The sequence below is a fragment of the Danio rerio genome, chromosome 12 (genome assembly GCF_052040795.2).
Source record: "Danio rerio strain M-AB ecotype USA chromosome 12, GRCz13ab, whole genome shotgun sequence".
Lineage (NCBI taxonomy): Eukaryota > Metazoa > Chordata > Actinopteri > Cypriniformes > Danionidae > Danio > Danio rerio.
In genome coordinates this window covers 30686603-30709000 of record NC_141032.1, presented here as the reverse complement: position 1 = coordinate 30709000, position 22398 = coordinate 30686603, and the positions used below count along the sequence as shown (strand labels likewise).

At 33.7% G+C, this 22398-nt stretch overlaps 1 protein-coding gene across 1 annotated transcript in view; it reads left to right on the top strand.

Annotated features, from left to right (window-relative positions):
- myo1d (myosin 1D) overlaps positions 1-18113 on the top strand; it is a 157427-nt gene extending 139314 nt beyond the window's left edge. Inside the window, 1 exon segment of the mRNA NM_001423964.3 lies at positions 17258-18113. Within this exon segment, the coding sequence (NP_001410893.2) occupies positions 17258-17414 (157 nt within the window). The 3' untranslated portion in view covers positions 17415-18113.
- Positions 18114-22398: the final 4285 nt, after the last annotated feature.

The following is a 22398-nucleotide window of genomic DNA, read 5'->3' as shown; positions in this document are numbered from 1 at the left end:
TGTCTATCTCTCCTGCGTCTGTGTTGTCTCTGTAAAAATCAGCATGTGCATGTACTGCCCTTTTTATGCAAACCCTTCCCTCTTTCGCCACTCGACACTCATACCTAAACCAAGCTGGACTAACCCACTTTCCAGACTTTTTTCAAACTAGAGTTGTGAAAACACTCTGCTGAGACAGGGGGGTTCATGGACCTTTAATTATTGCAAGGGCTGTTTTTTTTTTTTATTTATTTATTTATTTTTGTCATTTGAAATTTTTGCAAGTTAAGGCTATGTGAACCTTTTTAGGATGCACTATTGTGCCTTTTTTACAACACCTAATTATATTTTTAAATTGTATTTACATTCTGCATATTGTATTTGTATCGAGCTACACTGAAATAATCAAAATTAATTTAATTGAACTTGATAATTTAATTAATTTTGTTATGCAGGCTGCATTCATTTAATGAAAAATTATTTTTTATTTGTATAAAACAAATCTAATGTAACTTGTAAAAATGTAATGTTGTAAATTATTAATACTGTTGTAATACATTTTAAAATAGAATAAAACAGCACTTAGCCACCTTTCAACAGCTTTTATTTGTTATAATTGCATATTAACTAATAATAATGAATTTCTATATTATTGCTATATAATTGTGTGTTTGTTGAACTACAACATTAAAAGTGTACAGTGGTTATTCGCAGGAGTTACGTTGTAAAAATAACTCTCAATAGGTGAAATCTGCAAATAAGTCTTATTTATTTTTTAAAATTATTATGCTGTAAAAACCGTCACTACACATATTATACACTTCTCAGACAGGCATTTACAATTTCACACTTTTCTCTCTTGTTTAAACATTCTGAAAGTTTAAACATTCGTAGAAAATTAAGTCCAGTATTGTAGAATGAAACCAAAGATCAAAACCATTTGATCTTCATTTATTTATTTCCTACAACTGTGTAACTTCTACCTTCCTTTAGCATGCCCAGAAGTTGAACTTTTTGTGCTATGGTTAGCATCTTCCTCTGTCTTTAGGGTGCCTCCGAAGGTGCCTTTGACGGTGCTGAACGTTTCATTGATATTGTGGGGAGAAAACTTGCAAACATGCAGCCCCAGCACTTCAGAGTCACACTGCTAGTGATCGAAAACATAGCCACTGTCTACCCTAACCCTTACCCTTTGTGTAATTGCATGAGTTTTCTTAAATTGCAGCACTTTAAGCTCTCTCGGCTACCATAGCTTTTGCCCTCTTTCTCTATCCAGCCCAATAGGTGGCGCAACAACAACTTCAGACATAAAACATTGATCACTAAACACTAGCCACAGCCACATCATACAGCAATCAATCAGAACAATTACTTGACACGGACACAGCTCTCAAAAACATTTTAAGCTCAACATATCATTCTATCAATGTGCTGTCAATTATTCTGTAATTAGAAGTCTAATAGATACACTTTCTCTGTCAAATTAGTGTTGTACAGTCTAATGATCTGTGTGTGTTTATGTGTTTCCTGAGTTGAACTCTTGGAGAGAAAGGCTTATCTGAAGAGCAGTTTGGGAGATTTCTATGGCTGTTTGAGTGTAGGTGGATGGCTTGATATTGCGCTTGTGTGCGTTTGAATTGAAGTCGATGAATCTGACCTAGTTTCTGCAGTGCTGGCTCTGCAATGCTGCATCTCTCTCTCTTTCGCTCTATCTTTCGCTCTACCCCCACTGCCCTTGTGTCTTACATTCTTTCACTCTCTGCTCTCCAACCAGCCAGAAATGAAGGTGATGAAGGGTGGATGATTTGCTGGCTCATGTTCAACCCCCCTCCATCTGTGTGATTCTCACCTGCTCTGCATCTGTTGCCTGCACGGCCATTTTCTTTACCATTCCTTCTCCTGTCACTGATCGAATGTAATTAAATGCTTATATGTCTAAGCTTGTGTTGCTGTCTTTACCATTGATGCCCTAATTATAGTTTATCTCTTTGTAATTGCTGCTATTGTGGCTATTATGGCACTAATACAATTACACTTATTGTAATCTTGTTGTCTGTTGCTGCTGTTACAATTATTTTGATTCTGTTATTCTGCTACAGTGTCGCTTATTATATTACCAGAATGTTAAATGCTTGATTCTGATTGGTTGATAAACATTCTAAGATGTGCAGTTACAGTATTTCGGAAATAAATGCACAGCTGAAGTGGTTCTAGAGAAGTCTGCTTGATTGATTGTAGTTTTAAATCATTAAGATGGTTTTAGTTATTTAAAATGTTCTTATGGTCTAAGACAGCCAAATAAATAAATAATTAAAGATACAGATACTCTCTCTAACATATAGTCTCTCTAATATTTAACTGTATTATTTATTAGCTTTAATTATTATTTATTTACATTGGTCCGCATTAGTGAGCTCAAGCATCTGTAATGGCACTTTTTTTAAAGATAGGTGTGGTAATCATAATGCTTGATTCTGATTGGTTAACATTTTAGGTGTGCACATTTTTCAGGGAAAAATAGTTTTAATCATAACATTTCCATATTATTTACAATCGCTGAAATATTTTAGTTAATTTAAAGGTCATTACAGTACAAATACAGTGAGTAAGTCTTTATATTTAAACAATATAATAAAATGACAAATCATTTCTGGTTGTTCATACTTCAGTTCATACTTCAGACACAGAAACATACACACCCCTTGCATATATATATATATATATATATATATATATATATATATATATATATATATATATATATATATATATAATATGACAATGAGTTCACTGTACTCAAATGGCCTCCACAGTCACCAGATCTTAATCCAATAAAACACCTTTGGGATGAGATGAAATAGGAGATTTCCATCATGGGTGTGCAGCTGACAAATCTGCAGCAACTGCATGTATCATCATGTCAATATGAACTGAAATCTCTGAGGAGTATTTTTAGTACCTTGTTGAATCTATGCCCTGAAGGATTAAGGTAGTTTTGAAGGCAAATGGGGGTCCAACCCGGTGCTAGTTGCATGTACAAATGTGTATATATGTGTTCCCATCATAAACAATTTTAAAAAGCACCCTTACCTGAATGCTAGAAGCTAAAATGAAAGTAAAACATTTTACATTGTCGTTAGTGAAAAAACAAGTAAATCAATGGTATATATTTTTATTAATAATTAATAATTCATTTATTTATTTATTGTTTTTATTTAAATTTTTTACATCAAAAAGTTGTTTTTTAGGACATGGTAGGGTGTATCACATATAAAATCACTTTTAGCATCTTCATCCTCATTCACTTTTTCCGTTCCTCTTTTTGATCCTGCCTTTATTCAAATCTCTCTTCTTTTATAACCCAAACTCTTTCAGTCATCTCCTGCAGCGATTCTCTGCTGAGACTCTGCTCTGAGCATTGATGAATGACAGTAAGCAGCTTTATGACTTCATAGACATTATCTGGAGGTTTGGTAAGTCACGCTTGAACACAGCAGCGGCCTCTTGCTGCAAATAAAGTGGAAGGCTGTCCTTGCAACCCGCCACGCTCTGGGAAATCTGCATTAACAGTATTGATTTCCTCCTATTAGGCCTTTATATCTCAACATCAGCATGTCAATTTTGTCCAGTCAGGATTATCTTCCTATGATTTGAAACAACCAGAAAAGTGACTGAATGTTTGAAGTATTGTCTTCACCAAAAATGTCATTTTGACTTTGCAGGCTCCCATGGGGATTTGTTCAGGAAGTGACATTGTCTCCTCAAGAGCCAACATGGCAGATAACAGTGGGTGGCGTGTTTTTAAAGTGTGCTGATTTCCATGGGGCATCTGTCGCTTTGTATTCTGACCATTGAGGAGCAGATTGTCTGGGAGTCAGTGAATGGTTTTGGTCACCCTTGGCTTGGAGAATGTTTAAAAGATTAAGGCAGTAATGAACCCTGCTTCTCTATTGACGTTTTGATTCTTCTAAGGCTAAGTTTACACTAGTGCACTAGCTACACAATGCTACTGTTTACACTACCTACACACCTTAACTTTTTTAATGTACATTTACGATGTACAGGATACGATGACCAGATAGCAATGCATATAAAGCACAAAGACACATTTTGATCATTATAGCAAGATATTATTAAATACTCTTTTATTTTTGGTAATACAGATATACTGCAAATATAACATAACTGAAAACTGTAAAGTGTTTATCTTCATTTGTGTAAACTCACTATAAAACAGGACATTGTGGCATTTTTAAATAAAACATTGGCATTTATGTTTCTTTAAACCTGTGATGTTCATCACCAATAATGAAGCAAAACTCATAAAACCATTTGTTAAAAACTTGACAAATGAGCTAGTCATTGAGTGAATGTGGGCAGCTTAATTTTCATAACTTTGTTTTAGCAGTTCCCATCATTGGCTATTTTTAAAAGTTCTTTTTGGGGCATAACACTTTATACAGCTCCTATCTCTTTAAATGGGAATATATCATATTCTCCAAAAGTATTTGCCCAGCTTACAATAAACTTTCATATTAGGAATCACTAATAACATTTTAATAACAACTCTCTTATGAATTTAGTTTTTAAACGTCATCCTTTCAATCAAACAATGTAACTATATATGTAATTTAATATCTTTATTTCTGAATTCAGATCTCCTCCCAGATTTAAGTGTGATTTGCATTTCAATGGCAGAGGCAGGAATTCATTTAAAATAATGAGGTGAGAGTGGAATGAATGTACCTTGTGTTCTTTTCATAAGCTTATGTTGATATATTTCTCAAGTCTGTGAGGCACGTATTTGCTGAGTTTCAGCACATTTGCTGACCCTAGAGAATTTATAACAATGAAGCTGCAGAAACTGTCATAAAAACACACGTCTGGCCCAAGCCCTTCCCCTGGAGAATCATTAGTATATAGCGATTGATGATTGGTTGCTTTTCTAGAAGGTGGGGCTTTCTACTCTGAATAAACAACACTAAATGTAATATTTCCCCATTCAAAAAACTATACCAGTAACATGTCTGGTATAATATATTGTCTTTGGTTTTTCATTTACCATGAAACACAATTTCAGAGTCTTCAACTTAGGGTCTGCAACATTTCTAAAAGTCTCAGTTTTGGTGGTTGAAAGCTTCATAGTCTGGATAATAATAATAATAATAATAATAATAATAATAATAATAATAATAATAATAATAATAATAATAATAAATTATAATAATACATTTTATTTGTAATGCGCTTTTCTTAAACTCAAAGCGCTACAGAACTGCTATATACTGTAACATGTTTTTTAAAGCTAAAACCATCAGCACAAGTATTCTGTGGTTCAGTTTTATCCTGGTGAATCCCTGGCTGGAAGTGTATCTGCACACTGTCAGCAAATATACCGCCTAAATACTTCTGATGCACATCAGCACCTGCTGCCGGTGATTTCAGATCCGGATAACCTGATGGGAACACCGGGGTCTGTCTTTAGTCAACAAGCTGATCTGGAGGTTTCTGTTGAGCTTGAAGTTATGCAGATATTCAATAAAAGCGTGGGTACTTTTGGCTTTGATTCCTGTTTCTATTTGATCTGAGCTTTCAAGTTTTAGAGTCAAGCTGATACAGTTATATTAGCACTTTGATGCATTTGCAAAGCAAAGAAGTATTATCAAAACTAAATAAAATTTTGACCCTTGGCTGTAATTATAAATCTGTTTATAATATATTTTATGTCTGTCTATTATATAGTTAAGGTCTGAATTATTAGCCCCTGTTTATTTCCCAACACCCCCCCTCCCCCTTTATTTTATTTTTCAAGCATAAACATTTTACACTACATTTATTTTATTTATTAGGTTTTTAGTTTATTTGTTTATTTATTTACTTTAATAAAAATTAAGGTGAAGCAGTGGCGCAGTAGGTAGTGCTGTTGCCACACAGCAATAATGTCGCTGGGTCGCTGGTTTGATCCTTGGCTCAGTTGGCGTTTCTGTGTGGAGTTTGCATGTTCTCCCTGCATTCGCGTGGATTTCTCCGGGTGCTCCGGTTTCCTCCACAGTCCAAAGACATGCGGTACAGTTCAATTGGGTAGGCTAAATTGTCCGTAGTGTATGAGTGTGTGTGGATGAGTGTTTGTGGATGTTTCCCAGAGATGGGTTGCGGCTGGAAGGGCATCCGTTGCGTAAAAAACGTGCTGGATAAGTTGGCGGTTCATTCCGGTGTGGCAACCCCAGATTAATAAAGGGACTAAGCCGACAAGAAAATGAATGAATGAATGAATGAACAAAAATGAATGAATGAATCAATGAACAAAAATGAATTCATTAAATACAGATTTTGATTCATAATTTTTATAAATACTAATAAAAAAAGCAATAACTGCAATATGTATAATTGTTATTATTAGTTGTAGTAGTATGGCAATAAACTTAAAATCCTGAATTAATTAATATTTGTTTATTATGAAAAGGGTTTTTATCTTAAAAACTGTTTTGATTAAAAACTAAATTTTATTATTTTACTCAATTAAGTGTAAATTTGTGACACTGTGGTACTTTTACTTAAAATTAAACAGTTAATATAGATTTTTTTACCACACAACAGAAATTTTAGATAGGGGTTGCCACAGTGAAATGAACCGCCAACTATTCCAGCATGTTTTACGCAGCGGATGCCCTTCTAGCTGTAACCCAGTACTGGGAAACACCCAGACACTTTCTTTCTCTCACACACACACACACACACACACGTATTTATATACTTTGCCCAATTTTCTTTAACTATAGCACATGTCTTTGGACTATAGGGGAGACCAGAGGACTTGGAGGAAACCTACGTGAACATGGGAGAACATGCAAACGCCACACATAAATACCAACTGACCTAGCCTGGGCTTGAACCAGCAACCTTCTTGCTGTGAGGCGACAGTGCTAACCACTGAGCCACCATGCTACCATAAGTCAAACATTATTGTTAGTAGTAGCTTTAGTAGTACTGGAAGTGGTAGTTGTAAAATATGAAGAAGAAGACGATATACCATTTAAATATATATTTTTATATTTATAATTGAGATGTATTATTCACCTAAATGAAACTTGTTGATGTAGATGTTTTTATATGACGCATCATTTTAGGTTACCTGTCAAAACAGTTTTACTGTGTTTTTCCCTGCAGGCTTGTCCTCTTTCTCTTTCTCCCTCCCCTCCATTTTTTCCTCTCGTTCTACTCTTTTACTTTCTCATTTTCACTCACTCGCTCATCCCTCTATCTCCTTGCCCTCCTCACTCTTGTTTGGTATTCATGTCTGCTGTTCTCTGAGAAGAGCCCCAGCTTTGATCAATATTTCTTCGTGCTAAGCCTTTTCTCCCAGTGCTTCTAAATGACCTACTTTGTAATCTCCTCCTTAACAGCTCTCTTTAAAATTGTGAAAAAGAGCAGAGGCAGTGAAGCCCCACCACTGATCTGATGCATACTAGAGGCTAAAGCTTCTGCTGCCTTTTGATAAATAGCAGTTTTAGAGGGTGGGCTTTACGGCACAGGCAGATTTGAGGAAGCTGAATAATTATATTTCCTTCATAATCTGTCTATTGGCTTATTCCTCATTTATCAGTGCTGGCGCTTTAGTGAACGCCATGCTCTCTTTGGTAGATTTCACACCCTGAAGATGAACTAAAATGCCAATGAAAATCAAATGTGGCTTAATTGTTGGTTACTTAGTCAATTAAGTGTAATTGGATTGTTTGGAAAACATGGCCAACATTTTTTAAAGCCTTCATAAATGTAGTTATTTTAGCTGAAATAAACACTAAATGCAGGAAAGCGGCAGTAGTTTCACACAAATAATATTAAATGCAGTAGATTATCAATTAATAAAGACTTCTGAAAGGTTCCTTACACTTTCACCTCAAAACACTTTCACTGTAATGTATAAATTGTTGATTTAATGTATTTAAAAATTTACACACTCTATCTGTCTTATGTATGGCTTTTCAATCCAGTATACTCAAAAATAAAGTGTTGGATGTCCTTGATGTTAGAAGAGTTTGAGAGAATGCAGTAACGACACACAAAACTATTTCAATATTTCTCTTTTCTTGCGGCATATTGTGCTATTAAAAAGCAGCATTTTGTACTAGAATAGTCAGATAAACAGAGAATTATTTTATAATAAATGTATTTATTTAATCATATGGTCATGTTTTAAGTCAAAGATGCCCAAACTAGGGCCAGCAGGCCAAAGTTGGGCTATTGTAACCGTTGATTTGGTCCGCCGTGCCTTCGTGAATAGTTTAGAGCAGAGATACCCAAAGTAGGACTCGAGGAAACTTGGTTTAGCCCACCATCCATTCTGAAAAGAGAGGCAAAATGATGGATAGTTGGTTGAGTGCCTTTGACAGAGATTGTCACTTTGAATTTATACCCTTTTGTTTCTTTGTTTAATTGAGAAGCTATTAAAAAAAAGAGCTAAAATTAAATGTTTCACATGAAGCAGACTTTTAAAATGTAAATACTGTCACTTGACAGATAGAGGACAATTCACAGACATCGGTGAGCAAATCAAGGCAAAGACAGGAGCAGCTTGACTAGTGTATTCAGTATTTATCTCCATTGTGTTATAAATGGTATATTGATTATGTTCTTCTTACTATAATAAGTTGATTAGAAAACATAAAAAAATATACTGCATTATCATTTAATGTGTTTTAAAGCAACTTTTTCAAGTTATTTTTTAATTATAAGCAATCAAATCAGCAAATTTAATGTAATAGTGTTTTGTATATTAAACTTAGACCCACAGCACTCATTCAAGTTTGGTTTTTGCCCTTTATAAGAAAAAGATTGGGCAGCCCTGGTTTAGAGAGTGTCATTTTAAATGTAATGTAACCTTATATTTGTTTGTTTTATTGTTAAGCTTTAAAAAAGCTATCTGAAAATAAATGTTTTAATGTAAATGATGTAAATTAACCAGATTTAGTATAAAATATGACAGAGAGAGAGAGAGAGAGCATGGCAGAGACTTTAGTAAGCGAATCAAGGCAAAGGCAGATAATGCTTGACTAGTGTATTCAGCATTGAACTCCACTGTGTTATAAATGGATTGTTTATGTTTTTATTGCAATAAGTTCCAATAAAAAATGTTATACAGCATTAGTTAGTATGATTCAAAGTAATGCATTGTATTTGCTTTTTAATATTTTTGAAATGAATTAGGAAATTACCCATGCAAACTTTAATTTAAAATAGTTTTGTATATTTATCTTTGGTCCATGGCTATCAAATCAATGATATTTGGCTTTTGACCCTTTATACAAGTGTGGGCACCCCTGTTTTAAGTAAAACATAAGTAGGTGGGGGTAAAAAATATTATCTGTATCATGATATTAGGTACGTGCATATATAAATTTAACACTTATACTGTACGATATTATGTTATTACTTATATGTATGGCCAGAAATAATCTGCGGACATTTTGTCTGTGAAAATTTTTGTAAGAAATCGTATTCATACATAATGATTTTAGGATTGTCATAATTTTTTTTTTTTTAAATTGTATATGAAACAAAAAATAATAAATTTTAAACTTTTATTTAATGTTTACGATGCAAATTCAGTTTGGTAAACGAAGCAAGTCTCTCATATAATATATCTACTAATAGACTATTGTATTGTAAAGACATCGTATGAACATTTTTATATTAGTCAATTATATTACTGAAATTAATTAAAAAAATAAATAGACTCAATTATGGGCTAAAAATCTGCAAAAATCTGCAGATTTCTGCACGCACAGATTCCATGTAGGCCTGCTTATGTTAATAACATATTACTTATATGCTATTATGCTACATGTGTTATTAAAGGATAATTTACCCAAAAATGAACATTTTCTCACTATTTTCTCGTGGTTCTGAATGTTTATATGATTTTTTTCTCTTGTTAGACACAAAACAACATATTCTAAAGAATATTGAAAAAAAGCATTGATATTCTTAGCAGGAGCAACAACAAAAACATTTAACATTATTTCTTATTTAAATGCTTCTGTTAAGTTGATTAACTTTCCTATATTGATCTGTTGATCTTTTTGCATGTTTGACATTTATTTTTATAGCAAAGGCAAAGAACTGTACAAGTGAAGTGAAGAATCGCATCTCTAATTTCTAGCATCACAAACTGTGCTCGCTTTTCTAATCCCTGTATCCTGTAGGACAAGGTTTAATAATAGCAGCCTCACAAATGTGCTTGGAGCCTGAGGAAGTCAGAGTGTGTGTGTGTGTGTGTGTGTGTGTGTGTGTGTGTGTGTGTGTGTGTGTGTGTGTGTGTGTGTGTGTGTGTGTGTGTGTGTGTGTGTGTGTGTGTGTGTGTGTGTGTGTGTGTGTGTGTGTCTCTCTCTCTCTTATGATTGGGGTGGGGCTCTATGAAGTGAAGGATGCTGGGATTCTGCCTCTCTTCTCTCAAGTGCACAGCAAGCATTATACTTTTTTTTTTTTTGAGGATGTGAAGACGGATCAGCCCAAGGGCATATCTGCTATTTTGGGAGGTGGGGTGTGACGGTGTTGCAGACACACATTCGTTCTTCTCTCCTCCCATTTTCTCTCTTTCCTCGACCCACTAAATCTGCTGGGACAAAATTGCTTTGCAGATGAATACAGATGGAGGATAGTGATCATACGAGAGTGTTTAAGAGCCCTCTAAACCTCTACTGCTGTAGAGGAGGTGTCACTGGGGATTTACTCACATGAAGAAAATCCTCATTTCGGCCTGCTGACCTTCTAGTGCACATGCACACTGAGATAGAGAGAAGGAGAAAATATTTATGTAATTATGGGTTTATATTTTTGCCATGCGAACATTAAAAGCAAAGGATTACAATGCAACTCAGTAGTTCAGAGATGGTCCCAAAATTGTTATTTAATTTAATTTATTTAATTTATTTTATTTTATTGACATTTTATTTTCATTCATTCATTTTCTTGTCGGCTTAGTCCCTTTATTAATCCGGGGTCCCCGCAGCGGAATGAATCGACAACTTATCCAGCAAGTTTTTACGCAGCGGATGCCCTTCCAGCCGCAACCCATCTCTGGGAAACATCCACGCACACACATTCACACACACACTCATACACTATGGACAATTTAGCTTATTCAGTTCACCTGTACCGCATGTCTTTGGACTGTAGGGGAAACCGGAGCACCCGGAGGAAACCCACGCGAAGGCAAGGAGAACATGCAAACTCCACACAGAAACGCCAACTAAGCTGAGGTTCGAACCAGCGACCTTCTTGCTGTGAGGCGACAGCACTACCTACTGCGCCACTGCCTCACCCCACATTTTATTTTATTTTATTTTAATTTATTTTAATTATTTTATTTTATTATTTTATTTTATTTAAATTTTTATTAAAATTTTAATTCATTTTATTTTATTTATTTTATTTTATTATTTTTGATTTGTTTTGTCATTATTCAAATTAAGTTAACATTAAGTTAACATTATCCAAAACAGAAACTATGTTTGAATATTTAAATTTTATTGAGATTTTATTTTATTTTATTATTGTATTTTAATTTTATTAAAATTTAAATTTAGTTACTTTTGATTTATTATATTAATTATTTTATTAATTTAATTTTTTAATAACATTATCCAAAAAAGAAACTATGTTTGAAGATTTAAATATAAAAATATTAAAAGTAAAATATTATATCAACTAAATATATAATAGTTATCAACTATTATATATTAATTCAGTTCAATTCAAGTTTTTTGTATAGCACTTATCAAAATAGATATTGTTTCATAGCAGCTCCACAAAAGTGCACATTATTGCATTACTGTCAAAATCAGAAAAGTAATTACTTTAACTAATTAACTAGTGATTACTAATAACTTCTAACAGTTAAAATTATTATTATGTTATCAGCAATGCGTGATATCCCGGTATTGTATAGAAGGCCTATTAAATGTACAATGTCTAATGGCTAAGTAGGAAGTTTTTTTTTTTTTAATCAGTTTTTTGTAAAGATTTTGCATACGTTTCCTAGGGATTCTAGTCGTAGTGGAACCTCGTACCGGCAATACACTATCTTACAATAACGTTCAACACTTACAAGCTTCAATTGCCATCATCAAACAATGACTCAAGTACCATTGCCAACATCAGTGGTGGAAAAAATGGCGAGGGCAGTTACGTACTTTGACACACAGCAACTCGGCACTCTATAGAATGCCTAGGCAATGTATAAAGTAATGTAGCAATCATTTCATACAGACATTTGATTTTTTACATTTCCTAGGTTTTCTTTAGAATACAGAATTTCACACGTTACATTTATATTATTATTAAACCAGCATATTATTATTATTATTATTATTATTATTATTATTATTATTATTATTATTAAATAGTAATAATAAAACAACTTGCTGCAAATATATGATATCCAAGAATAACCTATGGCTTTTTGCTCAAATGTAAACACCCCATTCAATGTTTGTACTGCACAATTCCCCTTACTGTAAAACATATTTTAATGGACTGTCCTGCTTTTAATGATTCCAGAAAGCTTTTTATGAAATAAACTCTCTTAGTCGATATTTTTAAAACATTGACATCAGGGAGAAATTACTTTTTATAATTTTTAATTTAATTTTATACATTTTTTAATTATTCTTTTATTTTTATGTATTAACACAAAAATATTTAATTTGTGTATTCATTTGTTTGTTGATTTTCAATTGTATGTTTATTATTGAAAGTTTTTGCCCTAAAAATAGCATTGATTGCTGACATGGCAGTAAATAAATAATTACATTACATTACTACAAACATCTTGTAATAATAATTTACCTACTTCTGGAACTATGAACATGCAAACATGTAGATAAATCATTTAAACAAATCTGTATATACATATATAAATACACACACACACACACACACACACACACACACACACACACACACACACAAACATCCAGTCAAATGTTTTAGAAGAACTTACATGCCATAAATACTTGATGTACATATATTCCATATACATAACTGCAGACATTTATGAATTTTATTAAGGTTAAATGCAAATATTTAAAATATAGATAACATTTGTGAAATGTTTTACTGTAGATTGTGCTTATTGATTTGTTACTCAAATATTTTAAAGTGAAATTTCTTAAAAGTGGTCTCCTTATTCACGCAATCCAGAAACATCTCTGCATTATTTACAGAAAAATGGCAGAATAGCTATACATAGCATGCATAGTGCGCATACAGCCCTATCCCTGATTCTGTTTACCACTAGACAACTGGAGTGGTATTTACCAGTCAGCTCTGCATCTTCGGAGAATTCACTTTTCTTGCCTTAATACTCCAGCTATTCTGGGCAGCAGCAGCAGAGCAGGCCTCAAAGGTGGTGCGTCAGTTGGCGTGAAGGGCACAGGCACAGGGGAGAGTAGAGCTGGAAACTATTGATTTTCCAGTGGGCCATGCAGAGCCGTCTGCTTCCCAGCGCTGTGAGAGAGAGTCTAGATCACACACAGATGCTCACTATGGCCAAATCTGCAGTCTTCCTGCCCTTCCCTGCTGCGAAAATCAAAACTCAAGTACACCTTAAGCCATTCATTGACTAACCTTTCAGTCCCACCTCAACGGGAAGCTTGAGAAATTGTATAGCATGTACAGTGTCCTCTACTAATATTGGCACCCTTGGTAAATACGAGTAAAAAAGACTGTGAAAAAATGGCTACTGTTAAACCTTTTGATCTTTTGCTCAAAATACTAACAAATATCCACATGCTGCTCATATTGAGAACAAACTGTTGCCAGCACAGCACAGTTGCATCAATATTTAAGTGACCTTGGGCCACAAAACCAGTCATACGGGTACACCTTTTTAATCTTTTCTGTATGATGTGTTAGTAAAGCACAATATTTGGCCGAGATACATCTATTTGAAAATATATGATCTGTGGGTTAAACATTATTGAAAAAATCACCTTTACAGTTGTCCAAAATAAGCTCTTATTTAGGCATGCAAATTACAAATCCAAAATGTTTTAATATATTTACAGAAGGATATTTACAAAATGTCTTTGTTTGTTTTTGTTACTCTACAAGTTGACTTCCCTTTAAAAATAATTTATTTTCAACAATTTCTTTGGTTAAATTGTGTTCCTGACTGTGTATTCTGATTCTATATTAATAATAAGATATGCACAAAGGGTTAATCTTTAAATCATTTTGGCATGAAAGATACAATACAATGTATTGTTAGCTATATCTTCAAATATACTGTACCCATGCAACTTAAAGGCTGATTTATACTTCTGCATCAAGTGCATGCGTATGCTCGGGTGCAGCCTATAACCCTCGCTGTGGTTGATGCCAACGCTGGTGCACACCTCTCAAAAGATATAACTACACACAATATAACAATGCACAGCACAAGCTGTGAGGATGAGCCTGGGCAGTGCTGAGAGTCACGAACCGATGGAGCGAGAGTTAACAAGTGTCGAATCCTGTAAAGGAGCTCCAGACGGAAACTTTTGTTTTGAGTTTACCTTATGATTTAAGTTGTTGCACGTCTGCCGGTTCCCGACACTAAATGAGTGAGTTTTAGCTACTAGTAGCATTCAGAAAAAATAAAACATCCAAGAAGAAACTTGACACAGAGAAACATAAAAAACCTACTGCCAGCCAGTGTTTTGGAAGTGTAATTGCCGAGCAATATCACTACGTGTTAGACAGATTCCATCACTCGACGCTGAAGTATAAATCACCCTTAAAACGTATGAGACTGTGGAGCTCAAAACCTTAAGCGTAATCCTGTTGTCTACATCTGAAATCTCATACTTTTGTTCTATATAGTGTGCTTAAAACTGTTTGCAAGCTGAGTAGTATGTCCGAATTCTTAGAATTCGAAAATCAGTATGCGAGAAGTGTCTGGAGGACCTTCAGATTCAGAAGTGTGAGATTAAGAAGTGTGCATCCGATGCACTCTGCACTTTCCCAGTTCCATTCATACTACTGACATTCATACTGTATAGAACATACTTTTCTAATGGCTAAGGCTTACTTTTAAATTGAAATGCAGTACTTACTGAGTAGTAGGCAATTTTGGACGCAGTAATAAACTTTTTTATTTTAGTACACCTGGCTGTGTAGGATAATGAAATTGTTGACCTATGAAAGTTTCTTAGGAGTATAACAATGAGGAAACAAAAGCTAGTGAGCCTTGAGGTAGTGTCGGACCTTTGGTGAGTGTCTGTCAGGCTAGTTTTATTCTAGTGGGTTCCACTTGTCACCTCTTGTCGGGCTCACGCTAGAGGGAGTTTGCATAATTCAGCATGTAGAATTGACATCAATAATCAGTGAAAGAGAGTACCCTGATTGGCAAGAACAAAAACTGACAATACAGAGTACTGCCACCGATGAGAATGGAAAGATACACCCTCTCACATACATTCTCGCTTTTGTTGGCTGTCTTCTGTTTGGTGTGTTCATGTACAGCTTTTTGGACAGGAAAACACACAGCCATGTTAGATGAAAACACAGTGGTTTTCAGCACTGCTAGTTCTTTGACATCAGCTTGGTGTGTCCTGGGCTTAAATTCACAGAATGGGAAATGACATCACAACCTGACATCACCAAAACATGCATCACCACAGAAACAGTTTAAAAGGATTTCAACAATATCAGGTATATATATATATATTCTACTTTGCTCATATTTACCAATGTTGCCTATGATAGTAAAGGGCAATGTACACTAGTAGTTGTAAGATAGTCCAGCCCCGTTACAATGATTGTGAATGAAGGAATAAATTGGTGCCGGTTCAGCTTCAGCACATGATCAAGTTCATTGTGTTGCTATAGAAGTGTGTGTCTGGTACAGTAAACTCAGTAAAACCAGCACTTTTTCATCAGCAGGATTTCTTACATAAGCCGCCTGGTGAATGTCACTCTGAATCACACTTCTAATATAGCAGATGACTGAGCTGTTGATGTTCTGCTGTAATGAACACAAAGACAGAACATTCAATGATATTTTACGAAAACAGTTTGTTCAAGAATTTGTCATGTGAAAGTGTTAAAAGCTATTAGAGAAAGAAAAGAGATAGTAAAAGCTAAATTGCATTAGTTGCATAGTAACTTTGGGTGCTGCTTTATATATAAAGAGTTAGTAAATAATTTTCCTTAAATTTTGACACATTATTTATTTTTTTAATTGAAGAGGAAAAAAGTATTGATTGGTCTCAGTTTTCCTGGATTTACTCCAGAGGTGTCAAACCAGTTTAGTTCCAACCCTGCTTCAACACACTAACCTGCAGGTTTCAAACAAGCCTGAAGGACTCAATTAGTTTAATCAGTTGTGTTTAATTGGGTTTGGACCTAAACTGTGCATACTGGAAGATGTTAGGTTTGGGTTTGAGTAAAATTCTATTAATTATTTATTTATTTTATAAAGGTAACATTTAACACTAATAACATTTTCTTTAAATTTCAAATAAAAGTTGTTGTTGTTGTTGTTGTTGTTGTTTTCAGAAAGTGACATTTTAACATTTTTAATTGAAATTCTTGATAATTTATGGATATAAATGAAAATGCAATAATTAAAGTGTATGTATGATATAAAAGATGTGAATAAAAGTTAAAAATTAACCTTTTTTAGCTGTAAATATGTAATATTGTTTACATCTAAATACATGCGTTTAAATTGCTTGTTTTGGCATAAACAAAAGTAAACTTAACAAATAATTTCCTTTAAATTCCAAATAATGTTTGCTGTCAATATCAATTTAAGTGGAAAATCGTATTTACAATAGCAAAATGACATTGCCGATTGACCCTAGCTACCACTACTGAACCCAGAATATTCAATCTCATGTTCAAATTGGCGTCACACTTTCAATATACAGCTTTCCAGTGTGATGTGAGGATGTAATTGCAGAGCTAAAAGGTTTGCTCTCTATAAAAAGGCTTTTAGCGGTTAGATCTGTTGCCTTCAACTTTAGAGTGTGTGTGTGATACACTTTTCCATTTATCCCTATCTCTCTCAAAAAAAAAAAAAAAAAAAAAAACACACACAGCCTCTCTTTTTCTGTGAATTACTCTAGAGCCTCATTGATCCCTTCAGCAAAACAGTCTGGCGTAAAAAATGCCCATCCACCCAGAAACATTCAACCAGATGAGACAAGCACACAGACAGAGCGCTGCAAACCAAAACAACAACATATGGAATATGTCAATGATTTTCTCTCTCTCTCTCTCTCTCTCTATCTAGTGAGAAGAGGAAGCTACAGGTGAACACTGTGAGCCCCATTCACTGCAGTATGAATGGAAGGAAGTGCACTGTGGTCGTGGAAACCAAGATCAGCCAATCACAGCCAGACTTCACCAAAAGCCGATCGGGATACATTCTCTCGGTGCCAGGCAACTAGAGGACCAGGATCCCATTTTCCAGGACATTTACAGCTGGGTAGTCAAAATGAAGCCATACCAAATTTGCCTGATTACAGGGCAAGGAGGAACGTTTAATTTAGAGAAGTTTGTCCCTGAATTCCAAACTTTAGCTTTGATTATTTACAACGTGACAAGGTGGTATTAGGATAGATTTACCTGACTCGATTCTATTTATTAAACATCACAACCAAATGAAGGGTGATCATGAATGTAATGTTTATGATTAACAGGATATGCAGAGTTTTTAAAGTATCCAACTTGAGATTCAAAGGGAATATATTGGTTTTTGATCACCGCTTCATGTGGGATGAAAAATAGCTCTGCTTAATTCCTGATGTATTGCACAGATCAGAACAGAAGCAGTCCTGAGGTTGCTGCTCGGATGTTTTTTTTTCTTTTTGGATGTGTTGATCATATCCGTAAACTCATTCACTGCTCAGAGAGGAGCATTAAACTCTCTCGTAATTTAAACTTCTCTTTTTCTGCATATAGCTGGTCATTTATAGCATATATTGTATACAGAAACTGTCATATAGTTGGATATAGTTTGTATCATGTACTGTATACGCAATATATACAGCATAGGTAGGATGAAAACTCATTTATTCACATATCCCGTGACCTTGGAGTAGATTTTTTATGCCCTTTTGTCCTTCAATATATATATATATATATATGAAAGAATTATAAATAAAACAAAAACAAACCACTTCTGTAATGTTAAAGCCATTAAGTGAACATTTATATGACGATAAACTAAAAATGGAACTGTTCCATCTATAGATGTTAATGTTAGCAAAATGATACCCATTCAAAACTCTGTATTTCGAGATTCACATTGTGTTTCATTTATTTATGATTTTAAAGGGATAGTTCACCCACACATTTAGATGCACTCAACCTGGTTCTATAGCTTTATGAGTTTTCTTTTTCTGTCACACACAAAAGAAGATATTTTACAAAAAAAGTTAAAACATGAAGCAACTGGCTTCCATAGATCCATAGTTAATTCTTCCATGTAAATACAAATACTGTGGAGGTCAATAATTACATGTTTTCAAAACATTTCAGCTGCTCAAGTGTGACAAGTGATGATTGAGTAAATGATGACAGAATTTTCAGTTTTTGGTGAACTATCCCTTTAAGGTCCCTTAATACAATTCAGAAGCGTAAATAAATGGAAAACAGCCATAAATCAATGAAAATGTTAATAAAGGGGCGTTTATTCACTTGAAACAGCAAAAAGGACAAAATAATATTGTAACATGCAAAACAGGATCGCTAGAAACCCTACACATCAGTGCGCATGTACAGTCTTCAACATATAAACACATCAATGTCTGGTCGTCTGCCATTGTTGTTTCACAAATTAACAGTGCAATCAAAGTGGATAACAGTTTTAAACAGCAAAAATCAGTCCAAGGCACTCGAGAAATGTGGAAAAAAAAATGTAAAAGCCTTTATTGACTTGGCTATTGCTTAAAACGGTAAACCTGCAACTATTCCTTTTGGCAAACAACTGCCTTCACCAGGGTAGCGTTTTTAATATTTTTTCCAGATTTTTTGTGTGCCTTGGACTATTTTTTTTCTGTTTATTCTGATGAATCTCTTACCCTAAGAGCAAAGACACATTACATAAGCTGTCCCCTGAGCATTTTTTTTTTGTTTGATTTTGGATAAACAAGCCTGAAATGCTGTTATCATATAAAGGAACAGCCAAAACACAATAAGTTTTCTATTTTTAGTTGAAGCTATGCTATGTAAATGTACCCAAACAATGTTTACAAAGAGTGAATCCAAAGTAGTCGCTATTTTTACTTGAGCCAAAAATCTACCACCAAAAAACAAAACAAAGAAAAGTTTGAAAAATAAAACCTATTTAGTTAGGGTAGGGTCTAATTTATTTCTGTCAGCTATAGTTCTATTAACACAGCAAACAGCGGGTGTTAATATTACCAGCTTTGCACATCTGTCTGAGTAAATGTGTTCAAATAAGAGAGAGACAGAGAACAGTATTGATTCATAGAACAAAATCAACAGAGTTCTGAGTGGAAACTCCCAAGATGTCTGACCCAGTTTGAAGCTTTCGCAACTGATGAAAAAAAAAAAAGTGCCAAGCCGAAAACTGACTGTTGATCTTCCTTCCAAAGCAGATGTTTGCATAAATCTGTTTTCCTGTAATTGTTTTCTTTTGTTTGTGGTTTGCATTTCGAAAGATATTGTTTATCAGTTAATTAGGATCATTGCTTGTGGCCAAAAATAAGCTTTCTCCAATGTGTGTATATGTGCGTGTGGACTCGATATCAAGCTTTAAGCCACGGATGCTGATCTGTCGCTGACAGACTTTGAGCTCTAAGAAGTGATCTGAAATGAAGCTCAGTCAATGTTGTTCAAATCATTTCATTTAAGATGTGTTTTTTCATAGAAAACAATATTCAAGTCTTTCTCTCTCGTCCACTTCTTCAGTCCCTGCTTTCTATTAGCCTGGATTTGGTAAAGTATGTCAGTAAAAGCAAGAACAAAGTAGTCTAGATGGATAAAATCAGACGCTCTGCCCTATTTTATTCTCTCGTAGTTGTGAAAAGTAAAATCCGAACACTAAACATCTATTATCTTCAATCGAACTGGCCTTTAGGTGGAATATATTAAAAATGTGTGCGCTGATAATAGGAGTTATGTGATTGTTCAATTGCATAAAATAGATTGAGAAGCTAGTTTCATTCTGGCATATATTGTTAGGGTTGTTATATGATATATAATTATTTATTTCTTTCCTGTGGTGATTGGATTTAAGTGCCGAATACTTTCAGCTCCCAGATAAACATCCGTAATTTCTATTGTTGTAATTATAGCTTGGTTGATATTGAAGATTTAGTCTGATCCGATCAAACCATGTGCCTACTTTTATACTTCTCTTATTTAATTAATATATATGTATTAAAGTGATGTTGAAATTGTTAAAAATGTGGACCAAACCGAAAAGGGAATCCGGCTTATACTGTGTGTTTTCTTGTTTACGTATATATTAATGCGATAATTAACATGCATTGTCAGAAATTAGAAACCAAACAACTAGACCTTCAAATCAATGTATTGAGTAGAATCCGTATTACTGATTTATGATAGTCGGTTTTGTTAATCAAGTAAACGCTGTATCTGATATTTTCTCTTGAAAATAAACGTGCCCTTGAAGTGTCTGCTCCGAGGCTCTTGCTCCATCACACTGATATATTGTCATTATTTTATTGATCTGCCATCAATTCAGGGTGAGCAGCTGTTTGCCGCTGGGAAGTTGGTGATGTTTTTCCACCTGTCAATCTTTTCTTGAGTGGGTGTGGCCAAAGCACATCCAGTGACAGTTGTGTGAGGGTTCATGCTCACATGGTTTATTCTCATAAACGGGTATTTTAATTAAAGGTGGAAATCTGTCCTAAAATATTGGTATTCTGTAATAAAATACAGAATATGTGGAATCACAACCTGAATCAGTAACGAAAGAAAACAAATATTCTGTTATGTAAAAAAGATTTTCTTTTTATAGAAGAGACATTGTTTTATTTTATACATTTAATTGGGTTGCTTTGCTTTTGATAATTGCCAAAACTATTTGTTTATTATTATTGTTATATTTTTATATTATTGCTATTAATATTATTGTTTATTTATTTATTTATTTTTGGATGTCTGTCACATTTTACATTTATAAACGTGCAAATCTGTGTTTATTTTAGGGCAAAAAAAATATGATTTGCTAAATAATGTGATATTCGATACACGTTAAAGATATTTTGAATAATGTTACAGACATTGTATGTTTCATATTTCATAGAAAAGAAAAGTAACTTTTGAAACGGCTGATAAAACTTCTAAACAGGTATGTTTTACTGTTACACAAATCAAATCAGACATGAAAACAATGTAAACAACCAAAAATAAATCAAATAAATATCCAGGGAAAGTTACTTTTGAAAGTAATGCATTAAAATATAGAGTTACTCCCCAAAAGTTGCATTGATTAGATATTTTTTTAATTGTAAGTAATGTGTTGTGTACTTTTGTGTTACTATTGGGTTACCTTTTCTTACCAGGGGTCCGTTCTTTGTGTGTGGATTACTCAATTAGCTGGATTTGGTTATTGGCATTTTGACATGATCCAGGATCGTTTCGTTCTTAAAAACTCATCCTATAGTTGTTGTCATAGCAACAGTTTGCGTATCTCAAACTTGCTCAGAAGCAGGTTTATTTCACATAAACAGAATTAGATTGGATCATTTCAAGCAAAGGTAATACTAAAAGTATGTACTGAACGTTGATATTTTCTTGTAGTAACCTACACATTATATACACTTGGTAAAATAGTTTTAAAAGTTTATATATACACATTTATAATTCATAATAATTTATGTTATTTAATATTAAATAATTAATGATATTTATGTCTTATATATATATATATATATATATATATATATATATATATATATATATATATATATATATATATATATATATATATATATATATATATATATATATATAAAAATTATGCAATCTGCACTCCGAAATAAAAGTACAAAAATGGGGTGGGGCAGACATTTTTAGATACAAATGCTTACCCTTTTAAGGTACTGATCCAGCTTTAGTACAATTTCTGTATGAAAATAGACATGAACAATATTCGACTTTGTTTTTAATTTTTATAAAGTAATAATAATTTATGCAGTCTTGTACATGTTTAGAAAGCTAATATGCCGGTGATTTGCAAAAGTTGCATACACCTTTACTGATATCAAAATGTTTTTTTGATGCAAAATTACTTTAAATTCCTTAGACCGATTATGAAATTAATTTAGGCCTGGGCTGCTATAGTAAAGAAAATTCGATCTAAAATGTAAAACTAAATAAATTGATAAATACTACTGACACATGAAAGTGTAAAGCCTGCAGCCCACACAAACATGG